Source organism: Cebidichthys violaceus, unplaced genomic scaffold (assembly GCF_023349555.1).
Source record: "Cebidichthys violaceus isolate CVI_PGR_0920_01 unplaced genomic scaffold, fCebVio1.0.p SCAF_7, whole genome shotgun sequence".
Classification (NCBI taxonomy): domain Eukaryota; kingdom Metazoa; phylum Chordata; class Actinopteri; order Perciformes; family Stichaeidae; genus Cebidichthys; species Cebidichthys violaceus.
Window position 1 is genome coordinate 6533825 of NW_027176927.1, and position 17328 is coordinate 6551152.

Here is a 17328-nt window from a genome sequence, read left to right on the forward strand (position 1 = left end):
ATGAAGCTGATATTTGCAGTTTTGAGTGAAACTTCTCAACAACTATCAGACAGATTGCCATGAAATTGCAAGGTCAAATCTTCCCATAAGCCTGAGCTGTAGTTTGCGTTTAATCCAAATCAACAAATATATATTTCATATATATTTATCACCTGCTAAACATATTAGCATTGTCATTGTTGCATTCAGCTCAAAGCCTGAGTGCTTAAGTAAAGCCTCAGAGTTGCTTGTGCGGCTGCACACTTAGTCTTTTTAATATATTTTTGAAAAGCAAAAGTTTTGCGCAGCAGTATGTACAGATATCGAACACTTCTAACAGATACCATTAGAAGTAAAAGCAAAAGCTTATTTTTTGCAAGTCAAGCAGCTAAACTGCACCTCATTCTTTCTCTTCCTTTTTTCATCTTTCGGTAAAGTTTTCTCTGTTTAGTTTAATGCAAAGCTGTTTGATCTGAACAAATCAATCACTTCCTGATTCCTGTAAATCAAATAACAGCATATGCATTCAATTATTGTAGCTTAATCAAAAAAAGCTTCTAGCACTATGGTCAAACTGGATCAGATCAAAACTGGAGCTTAGTTCTCTCAGCAGTTGTGTTGTTTGAACAAGAATAACGCTGCTGCTACCACACAGATTGATTTAAAATAAGTTACCATCGGACTGCAGGAAATGTGAGACCCACAAACACAATGGAGTTTGTCCCCTCCAGTAATAAATGATGACTAGTTACTGTAATACGGTAACTACTCTCTTGCATTTTATTTCACTTTATTTCTGTTTAGTTCACGTAGAAATTCCGGGTGCGACAGTGACAATGACTTTGACTTTAGACGACACAACACGCAGCTGGGAATTAAAATGAAGAACAAATGGGTCACCTGTGTAGCACAGTTGAAAATAAGTACACCTGGGTAGGGTGTGTTCTCTTCCCTGCCTGAAGCGTGATCAGCTGATGACTCTAGTGGGGAATTGCTCAACTGAATCTTCAGCTGTGCTTTGAGCAATTACAAACTTTTTACAACCACCGTCTGCAGTGTTACTCGACACTCAGAAGAAAGATTTTGGGCGAGTCTACATGCGACATATTGAACTAAAACATGCCTTTGCTTCATTACATAATGGTTGGACCATTTCCACAGACATCAGACCATGCAGGTACATTCTGTTCATTCAGCTTGAAGAGCTGACAGATTCATAAAGGCGGTGCTTCAAACAAATAGATGCAAAACAATCTTTGTGTGCAGGTTTCATGGTCAATGAGTGCTACAGCAACAAGTCAGGCAAGAGACAATAAGGTGAAGACTAAAAAGTAGATTGACTATAAAAACTTTTATAAAAAATGTGCAAATGGCTTATGTGCTGACAACAGATGCTACAACTTCATCCACTGAGGCCTGAAGTGTCCATTCAATATTATCTGAGAAAAAAATAGCCTGAAGTCTAATTTGATATGGGCTTCTTCACCTTTTTATGGCAATCACTGCATGTGTTCATTCTCTCTCTTCCCATCTATTGTAAGAAACTGCCTATTTGTTACCATTTGCATCAATATGCTTGAAAACACCTTTATGAATTGAGGGATATTGGTTAATTTATAGCTACACACAAGGAATATATTTGCCTCCACAGCCCAAAATATGTTAACAATATATTGACGTACGAGTACATTTAAACTACTTACAGTATGAGAGAACAGGGCGTGCTGGTAAGGCCAACAGTGTGCTGGCAGATGTTTACCTCTTGCATACAGTATTTTAGCACACTTGCTCCACCTTGCACGCAGCCAGAAGAATGCAGTGCATAAAGCATGGGCGATCAATGGTTGTGTCTGATTTAGGAAGAGGTGAGGACACAAATTTGAAGTGCTTCAAAGGTCCTTCTCTTCTATAATAAATATAACAGCACTGAATCACTGAATTTACTCCAGTGTTACATTACATTCTGGCTATTCAAAGCTTCTAAACACAAACATCTGAACGCAGGTTTAGAATATATTGTCATGACGTTAGTAGATAAATTAGATGCTAGACATATTGAGACTTTTTGATTTGGGATTTCTTTACACTACTGCCTGCTGCAGAAATATTTGTTCAGCCAATCACACGTGCCTCACAGGAACCAATAGAAATGTGTGTTTGTTTCTAGACATGTGAGTGAGTCAACACTTTGTGGATTGGCTGAAAATACCCTTTAAAATCAGTAAAACCTTATATAAATTGATATTAAAAGCAGTAAGAACACATTGTCAGTGTTTGTGGCCATGTTTTCCTAAGTAGAGCAAGTATGTTAATCAAACATCTGAAGGGATTATTGGGCAACAACAAAATTATAAACAATTCCATCAAAGAGTTTTCATGATTAATGGATATAGAATTAAACATAACATTTTTATCCCCTGTTTTTCCATAATAATTGATAAGCCATAACTCCCTTGTGTATTGAGGGGTTAAGAATGCCATCATTTTAAGATACAATAGTGGGGTTTAATTCATGTGATTTTACAAAAATACACTGAAAGAGGTAAAAGCGGCAAAGACAGCTAGATAGATATTTTAAGTGACTTTTATGACATGGAATATATCCGATATCCGTCAAAGTTGAACATTTTCACTCAGGAAGCAGTGACAGTGATATGTGCTCTGGAGAACACAGCAGGTGATGTCTGAATTTTTGATGAAGCTGCACACTTGTTTCCTCCCACAGCAGTGACACCAGATACCCAACAACTACACGTGTAGAACAAATCAAACTTTATTGCTTTTATTTATTTTCAGCAAAGTATTAAATGAAAACCTGTTGACAGAGGTTCTAAGGCAGCGAATATCACATCATCAAAACAGAAATAACAAACTTGATTTAAATGATGGATGTGCAAATGGGCCTAATATAGCAGCATCTGGTTCCAGGATCAGCTGTGTCACGTATAACATACACTGTAAATGTCATATGTATGAAATACTTCTAAATATATACTGATGCTACAAACATTTTAAGGGTTGGTTCTTTAGTCTTCTTGTTCACCTTCTTGTTCTTTCCCCTTGGATTTCTTGCCAGCCTTGCCTGTCTTCTTCTGGTAGTAGCATTTGGCCAGGTCACTCACGCACCGACAAAACTCTCTGAAGTTAACCTCGCCATCGTGGTTTTTATCCAGCATCTTTATGACTTCATCAATGTCATCTGCATTGATATTTTCCTGGAGAACACATTCTTACAGTTAAATAACATCATGTAATGCACAAAAGCACAAGTGGTGAGTAAGCAGGATAACGTACGTATTTCATGAATAGCCGTGCACGTAAAGTGAGTGTGTTCAGTCTCTTACTTTTAACTCAGGAGTTTGTATTTCTGTCTCCAACACCTTTTTCAGCTCGTCTTTGTTTAACTTCTTTTTCTTGCCTTCATCATCAGCATACTCCAGAAATATATCCACAATGTTTGTGATGACATGGTCCAAACGAGCCATGGCTGTAGCTGGAGAAACCGATTGATGAGAGTAATTAACAGAGAGGCAAGAGCAAATACCTTTAAAACATACTGGATTAACAGAAAATACAAAAATGTATCATATGAGCATAGGATGCAAGTACGTCAGAATCAACACAATAAGGTGCTTGACGAATTTACTTTGTCAGAGCACTGAGTAAAGCTTAAATAGATGCCATGACATAACGCAAACATTTCCATTGCATCTTTCATGCTCAGCATCTGAATTAAATGATATTTTTTCTTTCCAGCATCCCCCAAAATCTTGCTTTTCATCGGGACTCACCTTAGAGTTCACGTTCCCTGGCTGAAGAGAGATCCTGTCCGTATCACCAGCTGTCCAAGGTGAGGCAGTTGTCAGACTGAGGGGGAAGCTCTCTTAAAGCCCTCTTAAAGAGTAGACGCACGATGGCCGACACACCCACACATACATGCACTGGAAATGTTCCCCCCTCCACCCAAACTTGTTTTCCCGAGAGCTGTGCCATAGAAAAGAAAACATTCACTAAAGACAGTTCTTTTGCTTGTGTTGTATAGAGCAAACGGTCGCCATTGATGACGTGTGTGTGTGGAGGATCATCTAAGATTAGCCTCTTCATTGAGGAGTAGCTCAGTGTAGTCGTCTGGAGAAAATATGTCAGAATAAATGGAAAGTTACAGTGAGTGGGTTTAATCCCACCCAAAGTGGTGTGTTTAACTGCTCAAAAGAGAGAAATTCAGGAAATTCAGTACAGCCTCATTGATATAGAACATTACCAAAAATCTAGGGCAACCAGGATAGACAAGATGCCCATGCAGCCAAATTACCTATGAACACACATTTGGCTATGCCTTTAAGAATCAAAAACATGTTTTGACAGTGCCAGTTGTATTTTATTTCTTAGTATTGTAATACAATTCAGTATACTTTCAAAAGCATTTTTCTAACTTAAATTGATCTGTGGTGGCTGAATTATGTACTTCATCAGAGATCACAATTGAAACTAATTGAAAACTTTATTTGTCTGTTCTTTAGCGTAACTGTAAATGTCCTACTTTAGTTCTACTAAACTAAATAAAATCACAAGAGTCTCTAGTCCGTCAGTGGGAGTGTCCCGGCTGTTTGTTCATTCTGACGCAAGTCACATCCTATTCATTTATTCATTCTGCTCAACTTTGTGAAACTCAACCTCTATTTTCCACTTGTTTGTTCCAAGGCAACAGAAGGGCAGTATTTTCTTCCTCTTACCCTGTGTTGCCCCCTGCCAAGTCCCTTTTAGTTCAAGCCTCTCTTCACTTTGGCCTCAACACTTTCACTTATTGAAAACGATCAGATTCTCTTTGCAGGGGAGGCAAAGAAAATAGAGACGAAGGATCGTGTGGTGTAAATTACAAAAAAGTTCATCTTTCCACACCCTGCTGGATGAGTTACAGTTTCACTGCTGGGAGCTGCTGGACCTCTGCAGTCTGCACCATGAACTTGTATCATTTAAAATTAAATAGAAATATCTTTGAGCAGAGCTTTGAATAAATCATCAAATATAATCTCACAGTTGTATGCTGCTTTGGCTGTGTTCCTTTCATGATCAAAATAATCCACCAAGCAAAAAGTTAAGCCAACACCTGTCAAAGTATGGGGTACAGGTTTCTCTTCATTGTAGTATGCACAAACAAAAGTCCGAAAGGAGGTAGAGGTATTCCTATAGTCATGTTCAGTGTGATGTATACCCAAAAGTCTTACAAGGGAGTGGACAAAATTGTCCGTTTTGATGGCTCAATGATGCTCTTTGTCAGGATACAACTAAGAGTGTATTTGTATGTTAAAGTCTGGTATGACGCATCCTCACTGAACCCAGCATCATTTATTTTTATAAAACTGTCTTTCCTCACTCAACTGGAGAAACTGGAGAGAACCTGTAGAACAGCAATTGTTTTTTTTTTTTTTAAATAGTCTAGTGGTGAATTAAAGGCATGACCACCTCCTTAAAGTACCAAATCATCACATATTTCAATGTTCAGTACTTGTTAAAGGCTGCCATGTTGGCTGAGCTGTGACCATTGTGGCATCCAACTTCCTTGCTAAAACGTAAGGCAATAACTTATTGGAGAAAAACAATGCTTATGACAAATGACCAGCGATGGAACGAGTGCTACAATATCATACTCAAGTAAAAGTACTGTCACTTTATTATTGTAAAATAATAATAACTTGTTTAAATATGTACTTAATTCATAAAGTCAAAAGTAGTCAGTTAAAATGGTGAAAAAATATGTTTGATATATAGGATGACATGATAAATTCGAGATCACCCTTAGGCTACAAAATAAAATTACATTAAATCTCAAAGTACACACCAGTGAAACAACATCACACCATAATGCTCCTAATTATGTTCAAAGCAATAATGAATTCCAGCACTTTGCAGCAAGTGCATACAACTTTTATCAATTTATATATATAAAAAAAAAGAAAAAAAAGTCACCTTCCTCTGTATACCCTTACTAGAATTAACCAGAAAACATGACAGTAAGACAATTAAATAAAAATGACAGGCAATAAGTAAAAAGGCAATGAACACCGTGGAGGTTGCACGTATTATATCAATTAAATAACTTGACACTTCTGATAGAATCAACAGGGAGAGGATGTGGACATGGTGGAGGAGTACAAGTTCCTGGGTGTCTCCATCTACAACAGACTGAACTGGAAGGCCAACATCAACGCTGTGTACAAGAAGGGGATGAGTCGGCTCTTTTTCTTGAGGAAACTTCGATCCTTCAACGTGTACAGCAAGATGTTGGAGATGTTCTATCAGTCTGTTGTGGCCAGTGCACTGTACTTCTCCGTAGTCTGCTGGGGAGCAGCATTGGAGCCGGAGACACCAACAGACTTAATAAACTGGTTAAGAAGGCCGGCTCCATCATCGGCTGCAAACAAGACAATCTGGAAAAGGTGGTGGAGAGGAGGACACTAAAGACATTATTATCCATATTGGATAACCCGGACCACCCTCTCCACCACCTACTGCAGGGACAGCGGAGCACTTTTTCTAACAGACTGATCCAGCTCCGCTGTCACAAGGACAGATACAGGAGAACATTCCTGCCTACCGCTATAACACTACAATAAATCACCTCTGGTCAGATCATCCTTCACATAACTACACACTGCGGTTTGCTGTTGGTTGATCTTTGCACTACTGTTTAGTTTACCTAGTTAGTTAATTTAACACTATTCTATTTCACTGTATATACTGTGCATTTTTGTTATTTTTATATTCTTTATATTTAACATGTTCTACTCTGTTATATTATTGTATATATTGTGCATTTTTCAACCTTAATATTTTAATTTTTACTCTGTTACTTTGTTTGCTGAAGTATATCTTAACTGCTGTAACAACCAAATTTCCCCCTGGAGATGAATAGCCACCAAAACACACACACACACACACACACACACACACACACACACACACACACACACTATAAACATTAAAAAAGAAGAGAAAAAAAAGAAGAAAAAAAAAAGGAGAAATTGCACCACTTTTACCGGGTAGTGCACATACACAAGCCTACATTAGGCAACGCAGTGGTTGCTGACCCCCTCTGGACAGTGAATTACAACAATAAAGAGTTTGTTACTCACCTGTTTGAAGTCTTGTGCACTGCAAAGTCCTTCTCTGCATAATAACCAGTCCACTCAGTCTCTCTGGTCCCACTGTGGTCCTCAAAGTTTTAAGAAAGTCCTCATACCTCACCGACAGAAAAAATCCCTCAGTCGATGGCAGGTATTGACAGTCTAAAACGATGTTTACATGACATGTTCTGTTATTCAGATAAAGACTTGTGCAGCACTTGACATTTTTCTTTTCAGGCTTCAGCAGTGAGTTGGTAGCTTATAACTGGGATTGCCCTTGATGGTTTGCCTCTTGTTTGTCAAGCAGACAATGCTTCATTGTCATTAGCAATTGAATTTCTTCACTGACCTGCGGTGTGCTCCAGTGATCCAATTCCATTGTCTTCCATTAACCCCTTGGTTATTAATTTAGTTGCTGCCTTCTTAAAGTTTTTGTGCAGATAATATACAAGTGCATCTTTTTTCAAACCTTACAACACTGTATGTTTGAAAGCATTTCTCACAGTAGACATTTTGGCTTGTCAGAGAACAAAAAGCACAAGTTACTAATAACACTAACAAATGGCTCCGTTCTATTCAAGCGTTTCAGTGAGAGTGACTGTGAGCCAGCAGGATTCCTGAAATCAAAGCAGCGACATGGAATCATTCATTTCATTATTTGCACCTGTGCTTTTCTGACTATTCAATTCCACTTCTCTTGTCACAATGTCACGACTTACTGGGGTGCTTCAATAAATACAGCCATCGTTTATGAGATTAGTAACACCTGTGCTTATCCTATGGCAGTTCCAAATCACTGCTGTAAAAAAAGGCCTTTTTCCTCACACTCCTGCAACATACTGGCCACATTACTGACCTTTCGTTGGATTCAGCATGACTTTAAAATATATAGTATAACTTTTACAGCATTAAAAGCATGCTTTGTTCCCTCTGCATGTATTTGAGGGTTTGTGTGTCATTTTTTTCAAAGCAAGATCTTTCTGCTGGTGAACGTCAACTATACCAAGAATCAGGCTGAAGAAGACAGAGGGCTTTTGTAATCATTGCCGACAGGCAAATGAAAAACACAGTTACTTGCTGTATTTTAATACCTCCCTTATACGACAGACATTATGGGCCTTGTAAAAATGTACTTACTGATTCATTATTGGACCTGATGCTCTGCAGTGTGCATTGTCCTTTGCCTGTACTTTGAACTTATTTTCATAGACGGTACTTTGTGTTGAATTCTGTGTTGGATGGTGGAAGGAACCCTTTAAGGATGTTAATACTTGGAATAAAAAGCCTGCCATGTGACACATGTGAGAGATACCAGAACAATGCTTGTGTAAGGTGGAAACACAGAGCAATGAACAATTTGGCATCTAAACTGGAGGAGGGCCATGAGAAAACCACCACTATCTCCAAAAATCATAAACCTTCAAATCCCACCAAATCTTGTCAGCACTTATAAGAATGCTTATTTGGCACAACCCTAACCCATAACTCGTGACATACAGGCAGGTGGTGCTGCACCCAAGTTTAGGCAACATCTGATAACCAGCACATTCCCATATTGAACCTTTTATCTACTGTATAAAAAAACGGCTCCCTAAATTGAACATTTTGAACATTCAAGGAGTATTTATGGGTGAAATGATGTTTCAGATGTGAACTAAAGCACATCTGTTTCACAAAATTGATATGAATCAATATTCTCTGTACTTTCTGAGGTATTTTTCTTAAATTGGCAGAGCTCTGCATGCTCAACTATAAAGGTCCTATGTGCACAAGAAATAGATTATACAGAGCGTTTAAAACCATTTGTAAACAGAAGAAAGCTCCCTCATGAATTAGGGAAGAATGTTGTACCCAATATACTAAAAGAGTAATCAGACAAACAGAAGGTGAAATCTTGTCAAAGGTAGTTTTTACTTGAAAATCTGGCACCCATATGTGCTACAAATTTATCTCACTCAACACTTCTTGCCCTTCTTCTGTTCATGGAGCACGTAACACTTCTCACAGGCCATCGAGAGGCCGACGACGAGGGAAAGAAACTCTTCAAAGTCCAACTTGTCATCTCTGTTTTGGTCCAAATCCTTCCTGATCTTCTCCACAGCCTTCGGGTCTTTCTGGGTCTGAAAGAGCAAGAGTGACAAGTTTAGGGTGCAAAGCTAAAGTAACCACAGTAAGTTATGTGCATTGATTGGTACTAAGGACAGAGGTTAGATTTAACAGGAAAGATTCTTACTTTCAGGAAGGTGGGTAACTCAGTCTCTATTAGTTTGTTCAATTCTTTCTTGCTTAAGGTCTTTCCATCACCGTCTTCATCGGCATAGTGGTGGAATATGGTAATCAGGGACTCCATGCACTTCTCTAAATCAGTCATGGCTGCAGATGAGGGTGCTGAGAGGAGGAAAGAAAAGTCTGGGCAAGAATTTCTCTGGATGTATATGCTTTCTTCTTCACTACACCTGACATCTGACAGCTGTTGTAACTATATATGGATAAGCATAAAAAATGATTCTCTGTTATAGTTTCAACTACCAGATAATAGATAAAAATAGGCTTGGACCTTAAATACCTTTCAACAATAAAGCAGAATTAACTGTAAAGTGGAACTTTCTATTAGGTTACTTTTGAACTTCTACTTAAGTTAACTTAAGTAGGCCAAAGGATAATGTTGCAATAAAGCAGGCTACTCAGTGGTGGAAAGTAGCTAAGTACATTCACTCAAGTACTGTACTTAAGTATAATTTTGAGGTATTTGCATCAATAATTAGAAATCAATGATACAACATACATAATTCTGAAATGTGCCATGTACTGCATAATTATACTTTTAGTTTTTTTTACTTCAGTAAAAGGTCTGCAGACTTCATCCACCACTTGATCCAAAACTAACATATTGTTAAGTGAGGATGTGGGTGTTGGTCTCACTGGCACTCAAAGCACATTCTTTAACTATTAGACATCATTTTCTGGCACATAAACTACAATCCTTATCTCGAGCCTCCCACTCTCGCTCTGCCTTTCCCTTCCACCATTTTTTTGGTTGAGTTCCAAAAATCCCGAGGTAGACTTTACAAAAGAATGGAAGACAAAGAAGAAGGAAATAACTAAAGAGGAACATAACCGACAGAGGATGAGCCGCTACTTGTCCGAGGAGGAAAGTCGCTGAATACAGAAAACACCAAAGTGCGACGAAAAGCAGCTTTTGCACGTAACCTCAAACTATGTACAGCGACTCAGATGAATAATCTTCGTATAAACAAGAATACGTTTTCTGTTTGAACTCATAGAACTTAATATAAGCAAAGGCTCTACAACAGTGAAAGCAGAACACAAATAGTGTCTAAGTAATTGTAATGAACTCACCTGGTCTCAAAGAGGAAGGAACTGTAGTTTGAGATTCAGTGAAGAGTGAAGAGACTCACTGGAAGTTTATTCAAGATTTTATAGTTTACTAGGCAACGCCCAAAAATGATGGGAGGGAGAGGGAGGGATATAGAGGCAGAGAGAGAGAAAAGAGAAGAGAGAGAGACAAGAGTCAAGAGTCATGAGCAAAACGCCCAAAAATGATGAGAGGGAGGGATATATATATATATATATATATATATATATATATATATATATGTATATATATATATATATATATATGTATATATATATATATATATATATATATATATATATGTATATATATATATGTATATATATATATATATATATATATGTATATATATATATATATATATATATATATATATGTATATATATATATATATATATATATATATATATATATATATATATATAGAAAGAGAGAGAGAGAGAGAGAGAGAGAGAGAGAGAGAGAGAGAGAGAAAATACCATCCCTGCCCATGTTTTCTCTCAAGACCGTCACCGTTTAGGCGAGGCAGAGAACTTTCAGATGCGACAATTTCTTTAAATATCAAAACAGCTGTTCAAACTTTAGAGTTTTAAGTTTTATACAGACATGTCCATCTGGAAAATCTGCCAGAAAAATAAAATCTGTTACTGAGAGTTGTGGCAACGGCAAAGCAACATGACGCAAATCAGTCGAATGACACACTTATCTTCCTTTGTGATGCCGAGTCTGGGCAAGTCTGGGCCTCAGATTGCCTGAGTAATCTGGTGCCATCTTCTGAGTCAGTCTTCAATTGCATGCTCCCCCTGGAGATATCTTGCAAAACACACAGCTTTGTGTGCAAAAATAATCAATATAATTAATTATTTCACTTGTGTCCAGATTCTCTCTGATTTCAAACTGCCAACCCATTTAATTGATTTATGCCATTGATAAAAGTAGACATTGATGACATATTAAACATTTGTTTTTAAAGCCTTTGTTTATCTAAGGAAGTTTCTATTTGTCAGGAACGTCCTGTTCACGCCGAGTAACACCAGGAAGCTGACCACCGAGCAGCTCCACTGGAACTGTTGGGAGTTTAAGCATTGCTCAAGGGCACCTCAGTGATTTCATTGTCCTGAGCCATATTTAACCGTTGCAAGACCTTTTTTCTAACCTTTAGGCCACATTCCCCAAATAAAAACAAAATAATGCAAATATATGAATCTATAAAACATATATACATTTTTGACATACAAATCCATGGCTTACTAGTACTTTTCCTTACCACGCAAGGTTTGTCACAATGACTAAATAAGTCTAACTGACTTTCACTCTCCTCTCTTTGAAGTAGCGGCGTCACATAAAATAGTAACTTCATGTTCACAACATCAGAGATGGTATTACGTGTTTAACGCTCACCCCATGGCCATTTCATCTCTAAACAACACCAACATGGTTTAGTAAGATCGGGGGCATTTTGACCACAGTTGGTGGAAAAGAAGAATAAACAAGCTGCTGTTTCATTCCCTCCTCTGCCTTCTCCTCGACAGTTTTTCAGCTCACAATTTTAGGATACCACCACACCTACCTGAGCAAACAGACCGACATTTACAAACTAGTTTGACAGAATGCAATCACATCCAAAGTCTTTTACAGAGTTTAATTACAAAATGAATTAAACAAAAAAGCAACTTGATGTGCTGATGAATACACAGATAACATGTTTGCATCTCTTTGCAATCGGTGTAAAACGAGAGCTGAGGAAAAGGTTAACAATGGAATGTGACGGTCGTCTTTTAATGGCCTTGATTCAAATTGAGATCACTGGGAAAAAAAATCAATGTGTCGTTATATTGGCTTCAAAGTAGTAGTCATTGAACTGATCATAACTTTCCAAGTAATCTTTAAAAAGCCTGCAGAAATACACAGATGGTTATGGGTTCAAGACATTAATACAAAATATGAAACTGCTGTGTTGCACTGGCCATCAGCTCCTGGGTAATATTAACTGATTTGCTGAATGCAAGTGGGATCCAACAAATTCATCAGTTCTTCCTTTTGCCCTTGCTGGCAGCTTTTGCTGGAGTTACTGCGGGAACAGCTGCTTGGTAGAGAGCTGCAGATACTTTGTTGATGTAGTACAAGGCAAAGAGGGAGAAGATCAGGCTGGAATAGAAAGACAGAAAAAGCAATGGGATTAAATACATTTAACAACTACTTTCAACTGTGTTGTATGAAGTTGAAGGAGTTCTCTGTGATCTGCAGAGGTACTGTCACGTACCATGTGGTGACACAGACACGGTGGACCAGGCCAGAGGCAAACAGTGACAGGGACAGGCACAGCAGAACTGGAAGTTGAGAGAATGAATGACAAAAGTGAGGAACAGAGCTGGAATGATATATCAAAGCACTGATATTGTGGGCTAATCCCAGATAAAGTGTGCATACTGTTTGTAAGATGGTACATTAATTACATCACTGATGAAATCACTAACCAACTGTGTATCAAATGGGTTAACTCCTGCTAGGAGAGGCTGGCATGGTGACGTTCAGATATGCTTTAACTATCAAGGATGCTCATGTTTCAGTGTAAGCTGAGCCGACGCTCGACTTGGCAAATCATAGGAGAAATATCAGGCTAAACATCATGTAAGCAAAATAAAAAGATACATAAAATAAAGACACATTGTGTACTGACAGCGTGAGTTTGATTTCAGTTTTGTCACTACTTACTCTCTGGGAATATCTTGGCTTGGAATCCCTTCCCAAAAATCAGATTTTCCATATTATTAAATGCCTGGAAACAAAAGTTAAGGTGGAACAATCCTCAGTGGTATCTCAGAAATCAGGTTAGGTAAAAAATGGGAAGCAACATTTTGCTGGAAAATTTGTAAACAAAAGACAACAACAGTATGGAATGATAATTAAAAGAAGATATCTCAACAAATGATGACATACTAGAGAATTGTGCAGTTTAATGATAAGCAACGGGGGATTGAAGCAGTTCAATAGGATACAGTGAGGGAGCAGATGAAGAGGACTGAGCCGAGGAAACCTCCCAGGATTGTGAGCCACTCGGTGGATCCCAACTGCTTACTGAACATCTGCATCCCAGCAAATACCAGCACTGACAGCAGGCTGGACAGTACTAGAGAGGTGCCTGTGTTCACCGCTACAGGGCAAAGAAAGGGTTTATTGTATAACTTCAACACAGATGCAAAATCCTTCGTAGGATGCAGTAATACACGCTAGACTGATGAGTTTTCCTCCGCTTGATCTCATCAAAAACAAAGACATTTAAAATCAACACTCTTTTTTAAGATACTAGATGCTGGAATGACTCTGTTGCATTTGAGCCACGATATCATCAATTTAGGAATATATCAACTTCAGAAGACCAGTTAAACTATCTGCCCACCCACTTGAAGTCTAGTTGTGCCACCTTAACGCTGACTCTTTATAACGTAACGCCACGTCAGTGTTCGTTCATAGACGTTTCCGTTCAAATTGCTGTTAGCTTTAAGATAAACAACCGACGTTAGCCGCAAACATAACCGGCTAATGTAACGCTCTCACATACACAGTGTAATAATAAATGTATGTCTTTGCTGTTTTAGAGTAGTAAATATGCATACAGTAAAATGGTTCAGTCCATTTCTAAACGTTAGCGTTAGCTAGCTAGCTTGACCATAGAATTGGCCGCTGGATTTTTACAATGTCTACGCGAATACAAACGCGACTTGATGAGTTGCCTTGAATGACAAATGAGTCGTGTAATACATACCCATGATTCACTGTGAAATAAAAGTCCCTGTCGTCAAAACAAATGTGATTTAGGTTTAACTTGGTTCGGACAGTTAATTTGTCATCGGCTCTAGGAACAAAAAACTTCACTACCCGGTCCAAATGTCAGGTGGGACCAGTGGGCGGAGTCGTGAATGGAGGAAAAGAGAAACGTAGCTGGTTAGATTGGAACTTCATTTTAAATCTGCTGAATAAACCACAGAGCTATAAATCATTGTAAACGTGTCTCTTATTTCAGTTTATCCGTTTTAAATTAATTCACACAAATGTAAATTCATCAATGAAAGACTTTGTTGTTTCATGACAAATCTGAACTGAATATGAAACCATTTCATGCCGCAGAAATAATTTAGCCTGTACTGTAAATGAGTGTATTACCATTACCGTCTTCATTAAATGTTTTCTTCTGCTGTTTTTGAGTCTTTATTCAGAATAATTCAATAATTCTTAATTCTAATGTAACATACATACTGTTTTATACCTACTTTATTTTCCATTTCTATAACCTGTTTATTTCTTTAAATAATTGATTAAAACTCTGGTTGTGGTAAGGGTCTGCTACTCTGGGTGAAGGAGTATTGGTCGAGGGTAAGCACTGTGAAACAGATGTGCCTGAGAGGCAAAAATAGACTTGAGTGCCAGAGGAGTTAAAAGCATAAAGAAAAGACAACACAACAGCAGTTTAAGAAATATTTTTTACAACATGTATTTGAGATTACAGTAACATTCTAAGATATCCATTGGAATTTGACAGACAGACTGGGAACAACGGAAAACGTTTGAACAATTTCTTGACAATGTTGCTTTTTCTGCAACATTTTATATATATATATATATATATGTGTATAAAAAAAACATTGCAGAGAGCAATTGCAGAGAGCACAGTTAAACAGTGTTCCTGTCCATTCCTCTGTACCTCATTAATGAACCACAGGCCTTCTTCAGCTAGTATCTGTTGATACTGAATGATCTGTTGATTGAGACTTATGTTCACAGCCACACTAAATTGTTGCATTTCACATCAGTACTGTCTTTCATAATGGCTTCTTCTTCAGTCCAAAAACAGCTATAAACAGAAGAATCTCCACAAAAGCAGGCAGCACACTGGAGGGAGAGACAGAGATAGAAATGTAGAGAAAACCGTGCAACAGTGCTTATCACCACTTTCATGCATTCATATGTCATAGTTACTAATACTTCATTGATTATAGAGGTTATATCACTTTGCTCTCAGAAAGCTGATACATGCATGCACATCAACACACACACAAACACAAACCTGCAGATGGCAAAAATAACCCAATATGTCCAGCATTCCCACTTCTCAAACACAAAGAAAGACAAGGATACGGATGCGCTGCAGTGGACAGCCAGTGCTGGGTTTAATATCTGTCAGGGAAAAAAATGGTTTTGGGCAAACAATACTAAGCATATATACACTAACCTGCAAAAGGCAAGGATCCACCAGTAGATGTCACACTCCCACTGCTCAAATAGAAAGAAAAGCAGAGCCACTGAGGCACTGGCATGGACTCCTGTTGCTATAGTAGATGAAGAGGCAAATATACAGGAGTTTGGAGTCATGGAATTGTAACTGACAATTAGAATGACTTTTTAATACCACTGATCTCTCTTTATACTGAGATATTTCATGTGACATCAATTTCCTGGCTCTCTTTCTTTGTGCAGAAGACAAATGTCATTGTAATAGCTACTGTTGTAGTAGTGAAGTCAGAAAGGAAACAAAGGGAGGAGAGAGGGGGCGAAATAGCAACAAACGCCCCTGGCTGGAAATGAACATATACCCATTATATTGTCATCTACTATCAATCATCATCAATGAGGGGCACACGGTATCAGTCTAAAAGGATACACAGGAGACCTTGGCTGCAGTTGAACATGGACACTCCTGAGAAGAACCCAGCCAACTCTATAGCAAACAGACCGAGGGTGACTGCCAACGCCACCACCAACCTGCGACAAAGAGAGACATATTAGAGGGTGTATACGCGTGTTGTAGTACTCAAGATCAGTTCCTGTCTCGTCTCGGTCTCAGACAAGGAGGACCTCAGATATTATTTCAAGGCAGGTCACGACTACGACAGTGGGTACATCACTAAATTGCCTTTGCATTGTCTGTTTATTTATTTAACATCATTATTGTGACTGCTAATAGAAAACAAAAGAAAATCCTCACACATAAAATTCCCCTCTGCAATGCCTTTTGATGATTTAGTACTTGACTTGGTCTCGCCCTGCCTTGGTCTCAACCCCTCAAAGTCTTGTACTTGTCTCTGTCTTGATACACTGCGGTCCTGGTCATGGCTTGGTTTAGGTGGTCTTGTCTACAACCTTGCTGTGTGGGTCAAATTTCTTCTTAAAAGTGTGTGTATGTTTTTGTCAAATGTGTTTCTTACTTCTTGTCTTCATCGTCATACTGCTCTTGCGTGAAATCCAAAGGCAAGCAAGCCTTCACGTTGTTTCCCTGTGAAACAAACATTTTAAACAGCTTAGCATGAAAAACACTAACTTGCCTTATTGGTTATATTGTTTTTTAGGGTTGGAGCGCGTGATTACAATCTGTTACTTACCCTCGACCAAAAGATTGTGATAACGATGACAAGGTGAGCTATAATGGTCAAGAACCGTGCAGGTACGAGGCTGCTGACAGCCGACATACCGAGCAACTATTTACTTAAACAGACGACGAGTATACTGAAATACAATGCGCAAACAAATGCTACGTTATTTGCAGCAATTTCAGCAATGTGCCCTGCTCATTTAGCCTCTGCACTTCGCTGCAGTCTGAAAAATAAGCTTAGGTTTACTTTATCCAAGGCGATCAGAAACGACAATGTGCGACGTTGAAACACACATTAATTAGAAATAGCGAACATATCGCAACTAATATCTAAGTTAGCTACTATTACGACTAACACAACAAAGATATACTACATCCACACTATTGCGCCTAAAGACGGTTGCTACAACAACTGACATCATAAATAGGAGCTGGTGCATTCTTGATTCAGTCCGGTTTCTCTAACGGTCAATATCCAAAGG

The 17328-nt window shown here is 38.3% G+C and overlaps 4 protein-coding genes across 5 annotated transcripts; all 4 read right to left on the reverse strand.

Annotated features, from left to right (window-relative positions):
- Nucleotides 1–2736: 2736 nt before the first annotated feature.
- s100w (S100 calcium binding protein W) lies at nucleotides 2737–3963 on the reverse strand. The gene is made up of 3 exons (XM_068735924.1): nucleotides 3771–3963; nucleotides 3324–3472; nucleotides 2737–3194 (listed from the first exon to the last, which is right to left on the reverse strand). The coding sequence occupies exons 2-3, from the start codon at nucleotides 3462–3464 to the stop codon at nucleotides 3006–3008; spliced, it is 330 nt and encodes a 109-aa protein (XP_068592025.1). The 5' UTR covers nucleotides 3465–3472; nucleotides 3771–3963; the 3' UTR covers nucleotides 2737–3005.
- A 5032-nt stretch (nucleotides 3964–8995) lies between these two features.
- On the reverse strand, nucleotides 8996–10572 carry s100a10b (S100 calcium binding protein A10b). Its single transcript, XM_068736280.1, has 3 exons — nucleotides 10464–10572; nucleotides 9337–9491; nucleotides 8996–9223 (listed from the first exon to the last, which is right to left on the reverse strand). The coding sequence occupies exons 2-3, from the start codon at nucleotides 9472–9474 to the stop codon at nucleotides 9059–9061; spliced, it is 303 nt and encodes a 100-aa protein (XP_068592381.1). The 5' UTR covers nucleotides 9475–9491; nucleotides 10464–10572; the 3' UTR covers nucleotides 8996–9058.
- Nucleotides 10573–12106: 1534 nt separating this feature from the next.
- On the reverse strand, nucleotides 12107–14367 carry krtcap2 (keratinocyte associated protein 2). Its single transcript, XM_068735708.1, has 5 exons — nucleotides 14246–14367; nucleotides 13479–13633; nucleotides 13195–13258; nucleotides 12743–12809; nucleotides 12107–12627 (listed from the first exon to the last, which is right to left on the reverse strand). Exons 1-5 carry the CDS (start codon nucleotides 14247–14249, stop codon nucleotides 12507–12509), a joined length of 411 nt encoding a protein of 136 aa, XP_068591809.1. The 5' UTR covers nucleotides 14250–14367; the 3' UTR covers nucleotides 12107–12506.
- A 624-nt stretch (nucleotides 14368–14991) lies between these two features.
- Nucleotides 14992–17264, reverse strand: LOC137891281 (transmembrane protein 107-like). Of its 2 annotated transcripts, none has more exons than XM_068735819.1 (5): nucleotides 16857–17264; nucleotides 16683–16750; nucleotides 16139–16239; nucleotides 15545–15641; nucleotides 14992–15369 (listed from the first exon to the last, which is right to left on the reverse strand). In XM_068735819.1, exons 1-5 carry the CDS (start codon nucleotides 16941–16943, stop codon nucleotides 15300–15302), a joined length of 423 nt encoding a protein of 140 aa, XP_068591920.1. In that variant the 5' UTR covers nucleotides 16944–17264; the 3' UTR covers nucleotides 14992–15299. The 2 variants fall into 2 exon arrangements, with proteins under 2 accessions (XP_068591920.1, XP_068591921.1); XM_068735820.1 differs by lacking the exon at nucleotides 15545–15641 and adding an exon at nucleotides 15710–15806.
- Nucleotides 17265–17328: the final 64 nt, after the last annotated feature.